Genomic DNA, 14,697 nt, shown 5'->3' with positions numbered 1-14,697 from the left:
AAGCACAGGCTGAACTTGTGTGATTGGGAATATAAAAAGTCAGGAAAACATGGATCTCCACTTTAGATGAATAGGATTTTTGTCCAAGATACGCCCCACAAACATAACATGCTCCTGGAAATACATGAAACTTTATACACATTTATACACTTTTAACACAGACTGCTGAAAATGCCAGTCAGTTGCTTGTCCACTCATAATAACAGCATTCCTTCAAGGTCTTAGTGGTTTTAACGTCCTCCAATCATTGCAAAGGGTCAAAGTTCACCAACAGGAGTATGAGAAAAGCGGGTACTGGCTCCAATCTGCTGTGTTGCTGTGGTGGTGGTGTTGGTGCTGGTAACCGTGTTGTTGGGCGCTGTGTTCAGCTGTGGCAAGTGGGTGAGGGACAGGGTGGAGATGGGTGTGCGCTGCATCAATGTCACTGGAGGGGAATGGAAATCTGGTGTAATCCACAGATCTGGAGAAAAGAAAATAATGTTGCAGTTAATTTTCATGTATCATTATGCTTATTGTCCATGTATCTTAAACCAGTGAAGGGGTCTCATTCCTGCTTCAATCACTACATTCAGATTAATTTATTTAATTTATATGTGATATCACTGTTTATATATTTTATTTTCCTTTACTAAAGCCCACTGGTTTGTATATGTCATGCTGAATATCTTAAATCAGACCTGTAGGGCTGGTATGCCACGGATGCAGGCACCATCTGTTCTTCACAGCTGTAGTCATACTCTTGCAGCTCCAAGGGCTCAGCATGCAGACTCTCAGATGGGTCCTGCTCAAGAGCCCAGGCTGATAGATGACCCCCCTTCAGTGACTGCTCTGTGGAGGCCTGATTCTTCCCTGCGTCCGCTGACTGGGTGGTGGAGGGCATCCTCTGCAGGCCTAAAAGGGAAATACAGTGTTTAAGAGGATGCAGTGTGAGGACACTGATCTAAGGGAATACATATTCACATTATCAAGTGCTGTCTTTAAAAGAAAATGATGCTTCAATATGGGAATGAAACATGTTTGTGATTAAATTAGTTTAACATGCAGACACTGACATTAATCAACAATCAACAATTACCGAAACTTGCCTGAAGGACTCTTGCAAAGAGCTATTTTGTCCAGTGTGGCTTTCTTTGCAGGGGGACTTCTACTTGAACGACACCTATCGAAGAAAAATAGAAAACAGCATAAAGCATAACATTTTATGCTTTAGCTACATATGTGCTTACAAGGAGCTCAGAACCTCCCAGCAACAAACCTTCCTTAATAAAAACGTACCTTTTACTGTGGGAATGGGTGCCACCCTCCCTGAATCCTTTAGCGAAGGGGTTGTGGTCAATCTTCAATTTGGTGATCTAAAAAGAAAAAAGATAAAGAAAGGTTAGTTGTTAAGAGAGTTATAGATTTAATCATTCAACATCTGTTATACCTAGTTTGGGTATGCATGTGTTATCATACTAATGTTATCTTTTACTTTTGATTATTATTTATCTGTTTGTACCTTTGGGTTTTGGTAAGCAGTCACCGCAGTGAAGGTTGTCTCTGGGAAGGAGAAAGTCTCAAAGGGGCCCCAGCGGACAGTGTAAGGACTGTCTGCCTGGATGACTTGAAATCTGGGGTAGTAGCGATGCATGGAGTGCAGGATGATCTGATGAATGAAAAGAACACAATAAGCAAAATGCATTGTCCAGTAAGGTAAAGGGTAAAATAGTGTGTTATAATCTCTGTAAGAAAATAGGCTAGTGTCTTACATGACCATGCTGGTCCAAGGTGTTGTTGGTGAGCTTCACCTTGAGAAAAGACAATGACTGCTTCATCCAGTGACTTCCTGTGGCAGGGGAATCCGGGTGCATGTATGTCCGACGTGGGGGCATGGGCTCTGCCTTTGTTGCGACCTCCCACTGCTCCTTTTTCCACTACAGAGGGGAAAAAAAGCAGGGGGTTGCTAAGTGTGAGACTTCAGGACATGTCTAATTAATCAGAACTCTTCATGAATTATTGAAATGCTGTTTTTTATAATGACTGATAAAATGAAAGTTTGTTGGTAGGATTTCAAGATTTCAACAAACTGACCACCAAAACAAATCAGTCTTACAAAGTGCTCTCCTTTCATTTTGTTTTCAAGTGTGTGCTAAAAGCAATATCTGTGAACAAATGGGCCAGAGCAGTTGATGTAAGAGCTGCTGAATGTATGAATGACTCACTGCTCCTCATTCACTAGTGAATGGGATGCTAATTGATTGGGCCTCCAGCCGAGTGTACACAAACAGGAAGCTTTGAAAGGCTTTGATATGCAGCGGTGAACGGCCCAGAGTAGGAAGGCCAATGTCTGGCTGCAGACTGTCTGCATTTTACATACTGCAGTCTGTTGGTTTTAATTCAATTTTCTTTGTCAGTAAACAAAACAAAATGTGGACCACTGTCAAAATCACAACTCCAAAGACATCTATGCTGCATATGACCATACCTTATATTTGGAGTGCTCTGCGGGACACATGTCCATCATGATGACATAATTGGCAAAAGGCTGGAGCCCAGATAGACTCACACTGCAGTGTGGAAACATTCTCCTGAAACAGGCACACAAAACTAATTAGTTATGGATTTTTTTACACATTTTTGCAAAATCAAACCCTGTTATCTTTGAAAAACGACTATGCTATATGTGTGGTAAACTTAGCATATTGGCAATTTCTTGTACTTTTTTGTTGATAAATGATACAAATTACTGCTGATATTTTCAGAAAGCAGGGAAATACATTGGTAACTGGATTAAATCTTAAATCAGAAGCCAACTAAACTGCACCAGCGCTGTTACCTTCCATGCTTTGTTATGATCATCTCTGTTCCGATACTGTGAAAAGACTTCCAGAGATCAGAGTTCTCCAGTGTCATCCTGATGCAGCCCTGCTGGTATGAGTCAGCTGCTGAGGGGGACCGGGGCATGCTTAGATTAGATTTGGAGTCTGAAGAGAAAAAGACAAATACACACATAAACATGAAAAATCAGATCTATGTGATTCCAATAAGACAGCAGTACATGAGACAATATATGTCTTAATTCTACTTAAATGTTTTATTCTAGAGATAAAGGGTAGGCATTATATTGCACATGCTTATTTTGATCTCAGTTTTCATTCTTCATATTGGTAAAATATACACGACAATTTGATAGCACAGTTTTTCATGCAATGGAATAAATAAAAATGCATGTTTTTCTCTTTTAACCTTAGTCCATGTGCACAAGCATGCTCATAAGATAAAACTTACCAGACATGTGCTGCATATTTCTGTATCCTCTGATCATCAGTGCCAGCAGCAACCAGTAGATACTTGATGCAGAAGTTTGTTGTGTTGCTTTGAGATGTTCAAACACCGAAGTCAAATACATCAGGCATCTCTACCCTTGAAAGGCCGGAGCCTTGAGCTTGATTGGTTATCCCAGAAAGGGTGGAGTCTTAACAGCCAAGAGGGTGTAGTTGGAGCAGACCGAGGGGGCAGGTGAGAACATTACCTGATGTGTTAAGCCTTTGTTGTGAACTCAATGCAGTGGGACTATACTATGGGACTGTATGGAGATATTAGTTTCTTATTGTTTCATTGCTCATACATGGGCCATCACAATACTGGTATGCTGTGATGAATGTTTTGTTGTTGTTTTCCTGCATATAAAACTGCAAAGTTACTAATCTTGGACATTTTGGTATTTAGAGACAAGATGTTTATCTATTAAATAGGAACGCAGTTTTACATCCATAATTTCTCTAGTTTGAATGACATCCAAACAGACTTTTACAGACTCCAAACAGTAATAAATTAACCAAAACAATCATGTATGATTAGTCTACACAGATACGTGAGACCTGATTGTGATAAATCCAGTAGTGTTGCAACTATATGCAGACAGACACTATAAAACAGGACTGAAATAGTTACTATGTCCAAGGTGAAGGATAGTAAGCAGAATTTCAAAGAGGGTCTGGGGGGATGGAAGAACAGACAAACAGTTCCCTTCCTGGTAGCTTTGGTTGTGTATTGAGAACAAGTCTAGAGATTACAGAGAGTGGAGTTGGGGTCTACCCTTGACAATGGCGAACAATGCTGCTAATCCTATGAGGCCATTTGCCTCCTACGCTCAAACCCCCCCACCCCACCCCACCCACCCACACACACACACTTTGTATTTACTACAAGAGTGGGTGTGTGTGCCGGTGATACAAAGACATACAGTCCAACAGTTTTATCTTTGGTCATGGTGATCATGAGGTAAACAGCTGAATACAGCATTCACGTTGTGTGCTTGCATGTACAATATGGGACTGGCCACGGCAACGTGACGTCAAGTTGCGTTTTCAGCTAAATCTCCTCAGACTCTTCAGACCTCTCCCCTCAAAACCCTCATGCAGGTATTATCACCACTGTTCGCTTCTTGTTTCCAACCATGAGTATTACCCCAGACAGAAAAATTAATTTGGCCCATACTTGGACCACATGTTTGCATTTCTTCCGGCCCAGTATATGCCAGTTCCTCAGCCCGAATCTGGCCCATATACAACATAATTATCAAATTAAACATAAATGGGCCTGATCTGACCCAGTGTGTTTAACACAATAATAAAAGGCTGTGGTCCAGTTCTGGTTCATAACATTATAAATTAAATAATTTGGCCCAGCTCTGGCCCATACAGTACTGATATCAAACAGAAAATGTGCTGCAGACCTAGGTCTGGCTTATGTACTGCATGAAGGGTATCCTTGTTGCCATGGAGATGCAAAGTCCCATCCCACTTCAGTGCTAATAAATAGTAGATGTCCTGGTATCATTTTTCAGCTTTTGAGAGAGACAGATTAAACTATGCAAAATATACATTTAGGAACAAATCTAATACTGCCACACTAACATACTCATAATGACAATGCGAACATGCTGATGTGCAGCAGGTATAATGTTTACCATGTTCACCATCTTAATTGTTAGCGTGCTAACGTTTACTAATTAGGACTAAACACAAAGTACAGCTGAGGCTAAAAGGGAAAGTCATTAATTTTGCAGATAGTTGGTCATAAACCAAAGTACTGTATGAAGAAGGCCTCCTCAGCATGAGGCGTGGTATGTTCATCCACCACTCAGAGGCCCATTAGCTGTGTCCCTTACTGTATGTCCACCAGATAACACAGGAAGGTCTTGTTGCAGCCAGGGGAATACTCCACATCTTTCAACTACTACAAAAGGATCAATCTGGACCCTAAATTCAACGATCAACAATACACCTACTACATCTTCAAACCTGACCCAGTGCTTTCCAGTCTTGAAATTCAACTCAGGGTGCTTCAGATATTCTGGCTCTCTGTCTTCTGCCCCCTTCTCTATCCACTGCCAGCTGTGACCATGGTCTACCATCAGATGATGTGATCAGTTCTGGCCCAGCAACAGCATGTGCACATTAGACCTAGTTGGATTCAGTCAACATTGTCGACCAAAACGATCTCAGCTAACAATGGCAGAAGACAGCCAGAATTGTACTGTAATCATGTAATCATGTTTCAAGTGATTGTTTTAACCCAAGCCATGATCTTTGCCTAACTGTGACCAAGTGTTTTTTGTGCTCAAACCAGACCTTTAACATCACAGCTTTGTAACACCATAAAACATAATTATTAGTTGTAGTTGTTTGGGGCTTTGCTGATCCACTTCAGTGTGCCCCACAAGCTTGAAGCATGGCCAAGAAATAAGTAGCAACCAGGAAGTGCAACAGTGCTCTTGCCTTGCAAAGGTCAGAACAAACATTTAAATCAGGCCTTAGATCTAATATGAGTGACGATTCAGCGACTGGGTTGCTTTTTTCTTGCATCAGGTTTGTTCAGACACAGATTTTGGTGGATTGCTTAAGTGTCTCTGGAAGGCCTCGGGAGGGAGACCTGCAGTTTGGTCCTTCTCCAGACAGACACTGTGTTTTTTTGCTGAGCCCTATGTGATGCCCACAGTGTAAATGCACTGCCACCATTAAAATTAATGGGAGGACTGCTGTTTTTCATGCATTGCCAGACTTGGTGTGAATACAGCTGGCTGCATTTGTGACAATATCTCAGCCCAATATCTGAGTGCAGCCTGAAACAGACTTCAATCAAAAAAACTCAAGATTGTCTGGCTAAAAATTGAACTATGTCTGTTCACCATCACTGGATAGAGTGCTACATTCGCTAATCACATACATGCAAGAGCAAATTTCATTCCACTTAGTGGCATGTACTATGTAGGATTATGCTAATTCTAAGTGTCCTGGGAGGAGAGCAGGCTCCCTGATGGAGTCAGCAGTTAGCAGCCCGTTCACATGAAAGACTGATGGGAGGCAGGAAAGAGCAGCAGATCAGACTTTAGAGGACAGTATTCAAGGATTAAAGCCCAGTGAATTTAAGCCTACATGTATTTCATTCTGGAGGTGTTTTTAATATCAATAGATAATTTAAATACGTGACCTGCCCTTGTTGTGCAGCAAACTCACAGAACTTAATTTCAGATAGGCTAGTTTTGGAGATCCCAAAATTCACAAAATGAAGAAATATGTCAGGGATGCTTTCGGAAATATGTGTCTAAAATACCGCACAAGAAACCCAGAATTGGAATTTGAAAAACATTGTATATACATTACATACTAAACTAAATTAAAAACCTTGTATTATGAATAACAAACTAATGGCTGATTTAATATGTTTTTAAGACAGAATACAACATGAAATCTGGAAATCAGGGTCCCAAAGACACCAAACCATACGCCCAGTCAGTATGGTACAAAAACCCCTGCTGAGGTCTAATCTCTGTGGGTTGAAAATATTTAAATAGATATATATAAGGTTACAGCATTTGAGCAGAATGGAAAAATGTCCCCATGGTCAAAGACCAGAAGATGTTCAGAAAGAGATATTTTTTAAAATTGGATAGTCCAGAGGTTTCACAGATAATTCAGAAATATTCTGAAGGGTTACTCTGAGATCAGGCATTGAGATTTGAATGCTTCATCAGCCTTAGGCGAGAGTTGGAAGAGTCCAGACCAGCTATTACTTGCTTTCGCCCTTTGCTGCTCTGTGATGCGCTCTGTGTCAAGAGGAACTGAAACAAACCTAACATGATCCTCTAAGTCATAAGTTTGATTTATGGTATTGTTTTCTTTTTTTCTTTTATTTACTTTTGTTTCCTTATCTTTCACTGCTTACAACCCAATCTTGCACCTTCTATTAATGTTTGTTTTAAACTAAATTGTGCAAGGCGTATCTGAGAAATACAAAGTGATAAGTTTCAAATGAAAATGTGAAAGGGTATTGAAGCTGTGTTCAGGGTTGTGTTTGAGGATGTGCATACTGTACAATATTGTCATAATGTTTAAGTTGGTAGAATGAGTCACTTCTCCTTTACAGTATTGTTGAAAGGGATTGCCTGCTGCCTCTGTGAGGCCTTGCTGCTCTGACTGCAGGCATGTTGAAACATTTCTTCTTTGCTTAAATCAACTTCAGACTTGGAGATGGAATTCAGTCGGCTCCTGCCTGAGGCATGTGTCACCTCTGCAATTATTCTACAGTTAAAGTCTACTTCTGCTGATTGGATTTTAGCAGGGTGTCAACACTTTATGTTACATTATGAGCAAACTGCAGATTGCAAATGATACTGCAAAGGGGAAAACCACTATGCTGTGTTTTTACAAGAAGGTGCCAGCAGGGTTTCTCTGGCTTTAGATCTGTTTTGTGTCTTTGTGCTTCTGTAATGCATCAGTTCTGCTGCAGTAAAAATATCTTAAGGCACAGGAAATGTGGTTTCGACAGTTTCAACATGTTAGTTTAAAAGCTGCGGAAACTGAAAGATGCAGTGCCTGACCACAGTGGTGTTAGTTTGGAGATATTGCTCTGTGATCTGATCACAGGTACAATGACATGAGACGGTGAGTGCCATCGAGTAGGTGGGATGAATAATCCTTTCTCCTGGTTACAAAAATGCAAGGTGCCCACAAGCATGACATTTCCTTCCTGCTGGGAAAGTGTGCGTGTGTGTGGTTGGGGGAGGGGGAGGGGAGAGTTCATAGTATGGTTCCTCTTTCAAAAACCACCTTCTGTAGAATCATGAGAGCTGCCAGAACCGCAGTGACAACCTCAGACACAAAACTTGTGAGCCAAATATCAAGACTGAATCATGAAGCTGCATGGTAACATTAAAGCTAAATTGTTCCAATATTTAAATGTAATACTGATTCCCAAGACAGATACATTATGTATCTTATATTTCACTATTTTTCTGTTTTAAATAACACAAACATCCGGGGCAGACTAACTTCACAGAAAAAGAAAAAAAAGTTTTACTCTGGCTCCTCTTTAGCAATACTGCCACCTACAGGACCTACCCTGTTTTAACATATAATTGCCTAATGTTGTCATCTTGTCTCTTACACATATGTCGTGCTAATCAGTAGTCCCCACAATTCAGTTAAAAAAATGATAATTACATGATAATAAATATAACTTCATAATTTGAAGATTTTCAGCGTATACACATTTAATCTTGAACAACATAGCTAATGATACAGATTATAAGCCTACAGGGAATCATGTAATGCCCTCAAAAGAAAGTATTTCTTGGACCAATTCTACTGGTCGTCTGAGCACGCTGACACTTACAGTTGGGAAAATTAGGTTTTGTGCGCCTAATATAATAAGTACTCTTTCTGAAGGAACTTAACAACATGTAATTCTGTTTTCTACTGGGGCAAAATCATATTAGGAGGACAGTTATGTGACTGCAAATGAAATACTGACAAAGAATGAATACAAAGAATGCATTTCTAAATAAATAGATTTGTTCAGTTTCTTCCTTGCTTTCTTTTTATAGAGTGCAGGTATTTTGTCATGACATCCATTTATCCCTGAATAATAATATACAAATTCAAGAGGGTTGGTAAATTACTCTATTTATTCTCACTTTCGTTTCATTACAGGCTAAAGTGCATGTTTGTATATGCAATTTGACAGACAAACAACATTAAGCTCTATGTAATAGCTTCTTAGGATATCTCCTGTGCTATTGTACTGCAGTGATAACACTATATCATTACTATATATTATTATTGTTGTGTTTACCTTCTCTTTCATTCAAGTTAATAGCATTCCTGACACTACACAGCATTTAAAACATCAGTGTGATTCCTGCTCAAACTCCCATAAACATTTGGGTGCAATATGAAAAAATTAGTACTTATAGTTGTAGCCAAGGGTGATGTCAGCAGACAAGAGTGGAGGTTAGTGACGACAGGAGAAAGAAAATTAAAAATCAAAGGTACACAAAATAATAAAAGTGGAGACAGTAAATATGTTGTGAGTGCTGTAAAGGTCTGGTCTGATTGAAAGAGAGCTGTTAAAGATTTAAAAAAGAACCTGAAATATGATGGCCATTTTTTCCATCTGAGAAAAAGACAAAATAATAAGGGACGAAATCTTAGTTTAGTTTATTTCCAAAACTTACTAAGTATATATTAATTAAGAATAAAATATATATAAAAAGGATTTGACTTGTCAGAAACCCAAGTGCCTGTAGCTCTAATAAAAACTGCCTAATGCTCAGAAGGGCAGTGTTTAGTCAAAGCCTCTGAGAAGAATAACGAGACTCCTGAAGAGATCAGAGCTGAGACCCCCGCAGAACTTCTGGTACCAGACCTGCATTCAGCTTTCTCAGGAGGGATGCTGAGAGAAACAGTGAAAGGGTTTTAACTCACTTGAATCAAAGGCAATTTTTTTGTATTTAGTTTCTCTATGACCATATTTTCACACGTGGAATATGACTTTTTGGAATATGTTTTTTGGACAACTTTAAACACAGATAAAGAAACATCAAGAAAACACCAAAAAGAAAAACATACAATACACAAGTTCTTCCTTCAAGTCCATTAGATAAAAAGAATCATGATTGATCTGTCCTCACAGACTCTGTATGCACTTCTATGAAGATAATTTCATAGAAGGTTTGGCAACTCATGCCAAAATGTTATAGTCTACCAGCAGAGTGCAGCAAAGCACAAACAAATGGCAGCTACAAATATTGTATGTGTGTAATACATTAGGTTTCACTTTCCTGCACATTTACATTTAGACCATTGAAACAGAAAAAGACAACTGAAATGAATAATCTTACCCATTACAATTATTCAACTTTAAAACAACAATGAATAAAGATTAACTTCTTAAAATCTAGGGGATGGAATAATAACAGCATGAGGGGAAGCACCAGCAAGAAACTCACACAAACACCCACACGAAAACAACTAAAGCTAGGATCTAAACCCAAGACCCTCTGGTGGTGAGCAATTGAAATGTCTTTATCTGCACAACTCATTAAAACTGTGGTTGCCATAACCATAATATATTTAGGAAGTGTTTAGGATGCAATGCCACGCAGTTTGCCACCACAGCAAGTGGAACATCTCACAGTTAACATGCTCTCTAAACCATCCCACCAAGTTTTGCAGGCAACCACTCCACCAGTGAATATTTGCACTTCGGTGTGGTTCACTTCAGACTGATTGATTGGCTCTGCTCGGCCCACAGGAACTCTACCATTGGTAATAGGTACAAAGGCCTTCAAGTGTCATTTCTTGTTAAAGAAAAGGCTTTGTGACCAGCAGCATTTCACACATTTAAATACATTTACATACTGTAAATTTAACACATCTGCAGGTACCATGACTGAATACACTCGTGTCTGACATGGTTTTAGTCAAGCTCTCAGTGTGACAAAGAGAGTTAGATTCATAGCTCATGAATCGTCCATCTGCATTTATACCTGGATTTTACAGCACAGGATTTCCTAGAGTTGGACTTTTGCCAGTTCATATGCAAAAATATTTTGTGGGTTTTCACTGTGGTCCAGAACAACTACCCTGGCAGCCTGTCTCCTTGCAGCATGTCCCACGGCTCGAGCGCTTTTCAATGTCAGGTGTTTAGTTGTCTGGGTTGTGTACTCTGCACCTGTGCCAGCTTCACGGGTCCTACTCTGAGCTTTTTGATGTGTGTGAGGATGGGTGAAATGCAAAAAAATGGACAGCCACAACAACAGCTGCTCTTCTCCCTCATGACCACCACTCCCCTGGTCTGTATGGGGCTATCCTGAAAGCCAAAAATCCACACACACACACACACACACATACACACAAAGACTGACATAATGATATGCATGTGTTTGCGTGGGGTTAGCCAAACTACCAGCGGTACAAAGAGAGTGTGAGAGTGTTTTGATAGAAAGCATGGTTCAGAATGCATATCACTGCAGAGCATTAACCTCCCTTGTCTGACACAAGCTCTCTCTCTCTCTCTCTCTCTCTCTCTCTCTCTCTCTCTCTCTCTCTCTCTCTCTCTCTCTCTCTCTCTCTCTCTCTCTCTCTCTCACACACACACACATATATTATATCTCACATTCTATCTTTCTATGTTTCTTTCATGATTTTGTCTCTATCAGTTCTTCAGTTTCAGGTTTGTTTGTTTATCTGTTTCTAATACCTGCATCCGTGTATATATGTGTCACTAACCGGTCATTTCTCCTCTTACTGTACGATCTCTTCCTGTAAACCACCCGGTGCAAGTGCTCAGCTTTGCAAGCAGCTCCTCCAGTCTTGCATATTTTAGTTACAGAGTGATTGATTGGTTCTGCCTGGCCCATCTGGAGACTCGAGCATTGAGAGTGTGTCAACTACAGAAGAGGCTCCATGTGTGATGGTGCTATTTTAGCATATTCAGTGAACTTGTTATTTTGTAAAATGACAACTTTGTGCTTCCAGGAAACATCCTAGATTTGAAAAAAAGAACACATATAATTGGTCTGTTAATGGTATCTTTCAAAACAGGATGTAGCAGCTAGAAAGTGACCCATTCTGCTGCATTTGCCTGTGGCATCAGGTGCTGTGGTAGCTGCTGAGCCACACCAGTTAATTAATACCATTCGAGTGTGTCAAGAGGGAAGGAAGGAAAACTGCTGCTGTTAGCAGAAATAGCAATTGGGTGGCTTTTTCAACTTTTACACTTTATTTTACCTCAAAACAGAAAGAAGTTTTGGGTCTGCAGTATTTTGGTGGGGGTTCATCCGCAGCCTTTGGGTAGAGTAAATAAACAAACATCCACACAAACACCTACACAGACATGCACATGTTTGCGACTGCGCACAACTATGACATTAGTTAAGTGTTTATGGCTGAGGTTGTAACTAAGGAGTCAATTTGTGGCGCTCACTGTGTGTACTTGTGTACGTGTGTACTTGTGTACGTGTGCGAGTCTACAGGGCTTGACAGGCCTGACATCCTATTAACTTTGATCTCTGAATTAGCAGTATCTGAGCTGGTGAATATTTTTGGATTAGGTAACATTACTGCTCTGATTTGCCTTCCTTAAGAAACACGGGTGTTAACTGTATAATCGCCTGCCAGCAAATCAAAGTGTGAGCTTGTGGCGCGTGATGGACGTGATGCCGTTTACATTCATGATGAACAGCAGTGACCATCACAAGAGAAAAAACATGCTTAAGAACATCAGAGAGATCGAGAGCCTCTCCTCAGTTGGTGTCTGCAAGCTGTCATATTACCTTCATCTGTCTTTCTTTCAGTGACACTGAATAATTACATACTCAGCCCACACAGCCGCAAGACTCAAAATAAAATGTCTCAATACAGATGCATAACACCACACTTACCCAATAAAGTGATTTTTTTTTATTTTTGTACAAAAATATTTTACATTAGAAAACACAGTTTAAAATATACACAGTCCACATGGTTTTGCAATACCCGCAGAAACATCTGAACTCAAATATATCAGTCTATAGGTAAATATATCTTTACAGCAAGAATAAATCCAGGAGCCATGTTGTGAATCTTGTCTTCAGAAGGAGTTTGGCGGAGGGGGGGCTGAAGGAAACTGTCCAACAAGTCACAAAAAGGCTCTGTGAACTCTATGACCTGATCAAAGCAATGTCAAATAAACAGGAATATATTTTTATCTGAAGTTGATACAAAAGATACGACTAAACCAAGAGTCAGGAATGCTTGTGAGACAGAGGTGAAAATGAAAAACGTGTGGAGATGCATACATGAGCAGCAGTTTCTCGCTTTGGAGAGCAGTTAAGGGATTCAGGCAAAGGAACTGGTACTGACAGAGTCCATCCACCTTCTTATCCATCCATCACTGCAGCTCTCACATTAGGAGTTCGCAAACTGCCTGCAAGATATTCATGCTTATCACAAGTACTTTAGTCGCGCTAGTTCAGACTGTGGAGTGATATGTGTGTCTGTGTGTTCACAATTCACAAAAATCTCACATTCCTCTGGTGATATCCTACTGTGCAAAGAATTTTGGCATTGTTTTTCCAGTTTTTCAGAAATCCGATACAATGGAGGTGAATGGAAATTGAAAAATGACAAGTTCAACACTAATGTGCTTTTTTCCTCATTTGTATTGTGTCCCCATTTCTCTGGATCATTTTCCAGACCTTGTTGTTAACGGTTTACATTAGAGCTACTTCTTTTCACAATAGAAATAGTCAATTTCAGTTGTGGATTATCCAGAGAGTCATTTTTTTGCAGAATGTCATTTTTCAATGCGTCGAACAGCTCAAACTAAATCCCATTCACCTTCACTGTATTAGGGTGGATATGAATCTGAGAGTGATCTCTTAACATACAATCAAACTATCAGCACAGATACACTACTAGAAAAAAATATGTTTTTTCTGTTTTGTAAATCTAGTGAGACAAGCCTGTAATGAAGCACCTGCTGTAATTTCATAAAATAGGCAACAGTCTGTATGTGTGTGTGTATGTGTGTGTTTGTGTGTATGTGTATGTGTGTGTGTGGGTCTGTGTGTGTGTGCTGTTCACCTGCCTACAATCCAGGATGCCTTCTACTTTACTGTATGTGAAACATTGCTGCTGTAAACATGCTGCTCATGAAAACAAATATTCACTGTTGGTGTTCTGTTCGTTTACCTTTTTCCCTTCAGAAATTAGGTAGTTTGACCAAAAACACTGTACAGCATTGTAAGTGGATTGATGCCTATAAGAATGACTACTTTAGATGTCAAAGCCTACCAAAAGGCTTGTGAAATAAATAACAGCAAAAAGGATAGCAAATTTAAGAATAAGAACAAAATTTTCCAGTTCATGGTTTGATTGAGTGTCCAACTGCCCTCCAATCAGCTCAGGAACTTTGTCCCATGCTTTGGCATCATAGCAGTTCAGAGCGGAGGGCCAGTAAGAACGTCCAAAAAGGTGGCAACAGCCAGATGGGAGATGGGGAGAGGCGGGCACCCAAAGGTGAGGCAGTGTCAGAGGTACAGGAGCACACCTCGTATCCATTCTCTGCGTGGTCTGGGTGATGGTGCACGTTGACTCTCGTCTCTGTGCTTTTGGACTCTGTGTCTGGAGAGTCCGACTGCATCTCAGTGCACAGCAGCCAGTCTTTAGCAATGAGGCGGGGGTATCCTGCCTCCACTTCCATGTCACTGCCCGGCACTCGCCAGTATTCCTTCCCTTTGAAGAAATAGGACGAGCCTTTGGGGAGAGAGGGCAGAGAGGTAGTATTAGTGTGTGTGCATGACATAGAACAGAATATAATATAAGAATATATATTTTATTATTCACACAAGGTCCAAAAGTGACTTTAGTCTCATTTGGAATATGCAAC

At 40.1% G+C, this 14,697-nt stretch overlaps 2 protein-coding genes across 2 annotated transcripts in view; both read right to left on the bottom strand.

Annotated features, from left to right (window-relative positions):
* Positions 1-264: 264 nt before the first annotated feature.
* Positions 265-3,283, bottom strand: LOC133994943 (T-box-containing protein TBX6L-like). The gene is made up of 9 exons (XM_062434187.1): positions 3,268-3,283; positions 2,816-2,963; positions 2,465-2,567; positions 1,749-1,913; positions 1,499-1,645; positions 1,276-1,352; positions 1,086-1,159; positions 678-891; positions 265-460 (listed from the first exon to the last, which is right to left on the bottom strand). Exons 1-9 carry the CDS (start codon positions 3,281-3,283, stop codon positions 265-267), a joined length of 1,140 nt encoding a protein of 379 aa, XP_062290171.1.
* A 10,955-nt stretch (positions 3,284-14,238) lies between these two features.
* Positions 14,239-14,697, bottom strand: part of LOC133995416 (matrix metalloproteinase-17-like) — a 63,871-nt gene continuing 63,412 nt past the window's right edge. The window contains exon 10 of the mRNA XM_062434806.1: positions 14,239-14,564. Within this exon, the coding sequence (XP_062290790.1) occupies positions 14,239-14,564 (326 nt within the window). The remainder of the gene's footprint in view (positions 14,565-14,697) is intronic.

This window comes from Scomber scombrus, chromosome 15 (genome assembly GCF_963691925.1).
Source record: "Scomber scombrus chromosome 15, fScoSco1.1, whole genome shotgun sequence".
In the NCBI taxonomy this organism is placed as follows: Eukaryota; Metazoa; Chordata; class Actinopteri; order Scombriformes; family Scombridae; genus Scomber; species Scomber scombrus.
This window is presented reverse-complemented; position numbering and strand designations above follow the sequence as displayed.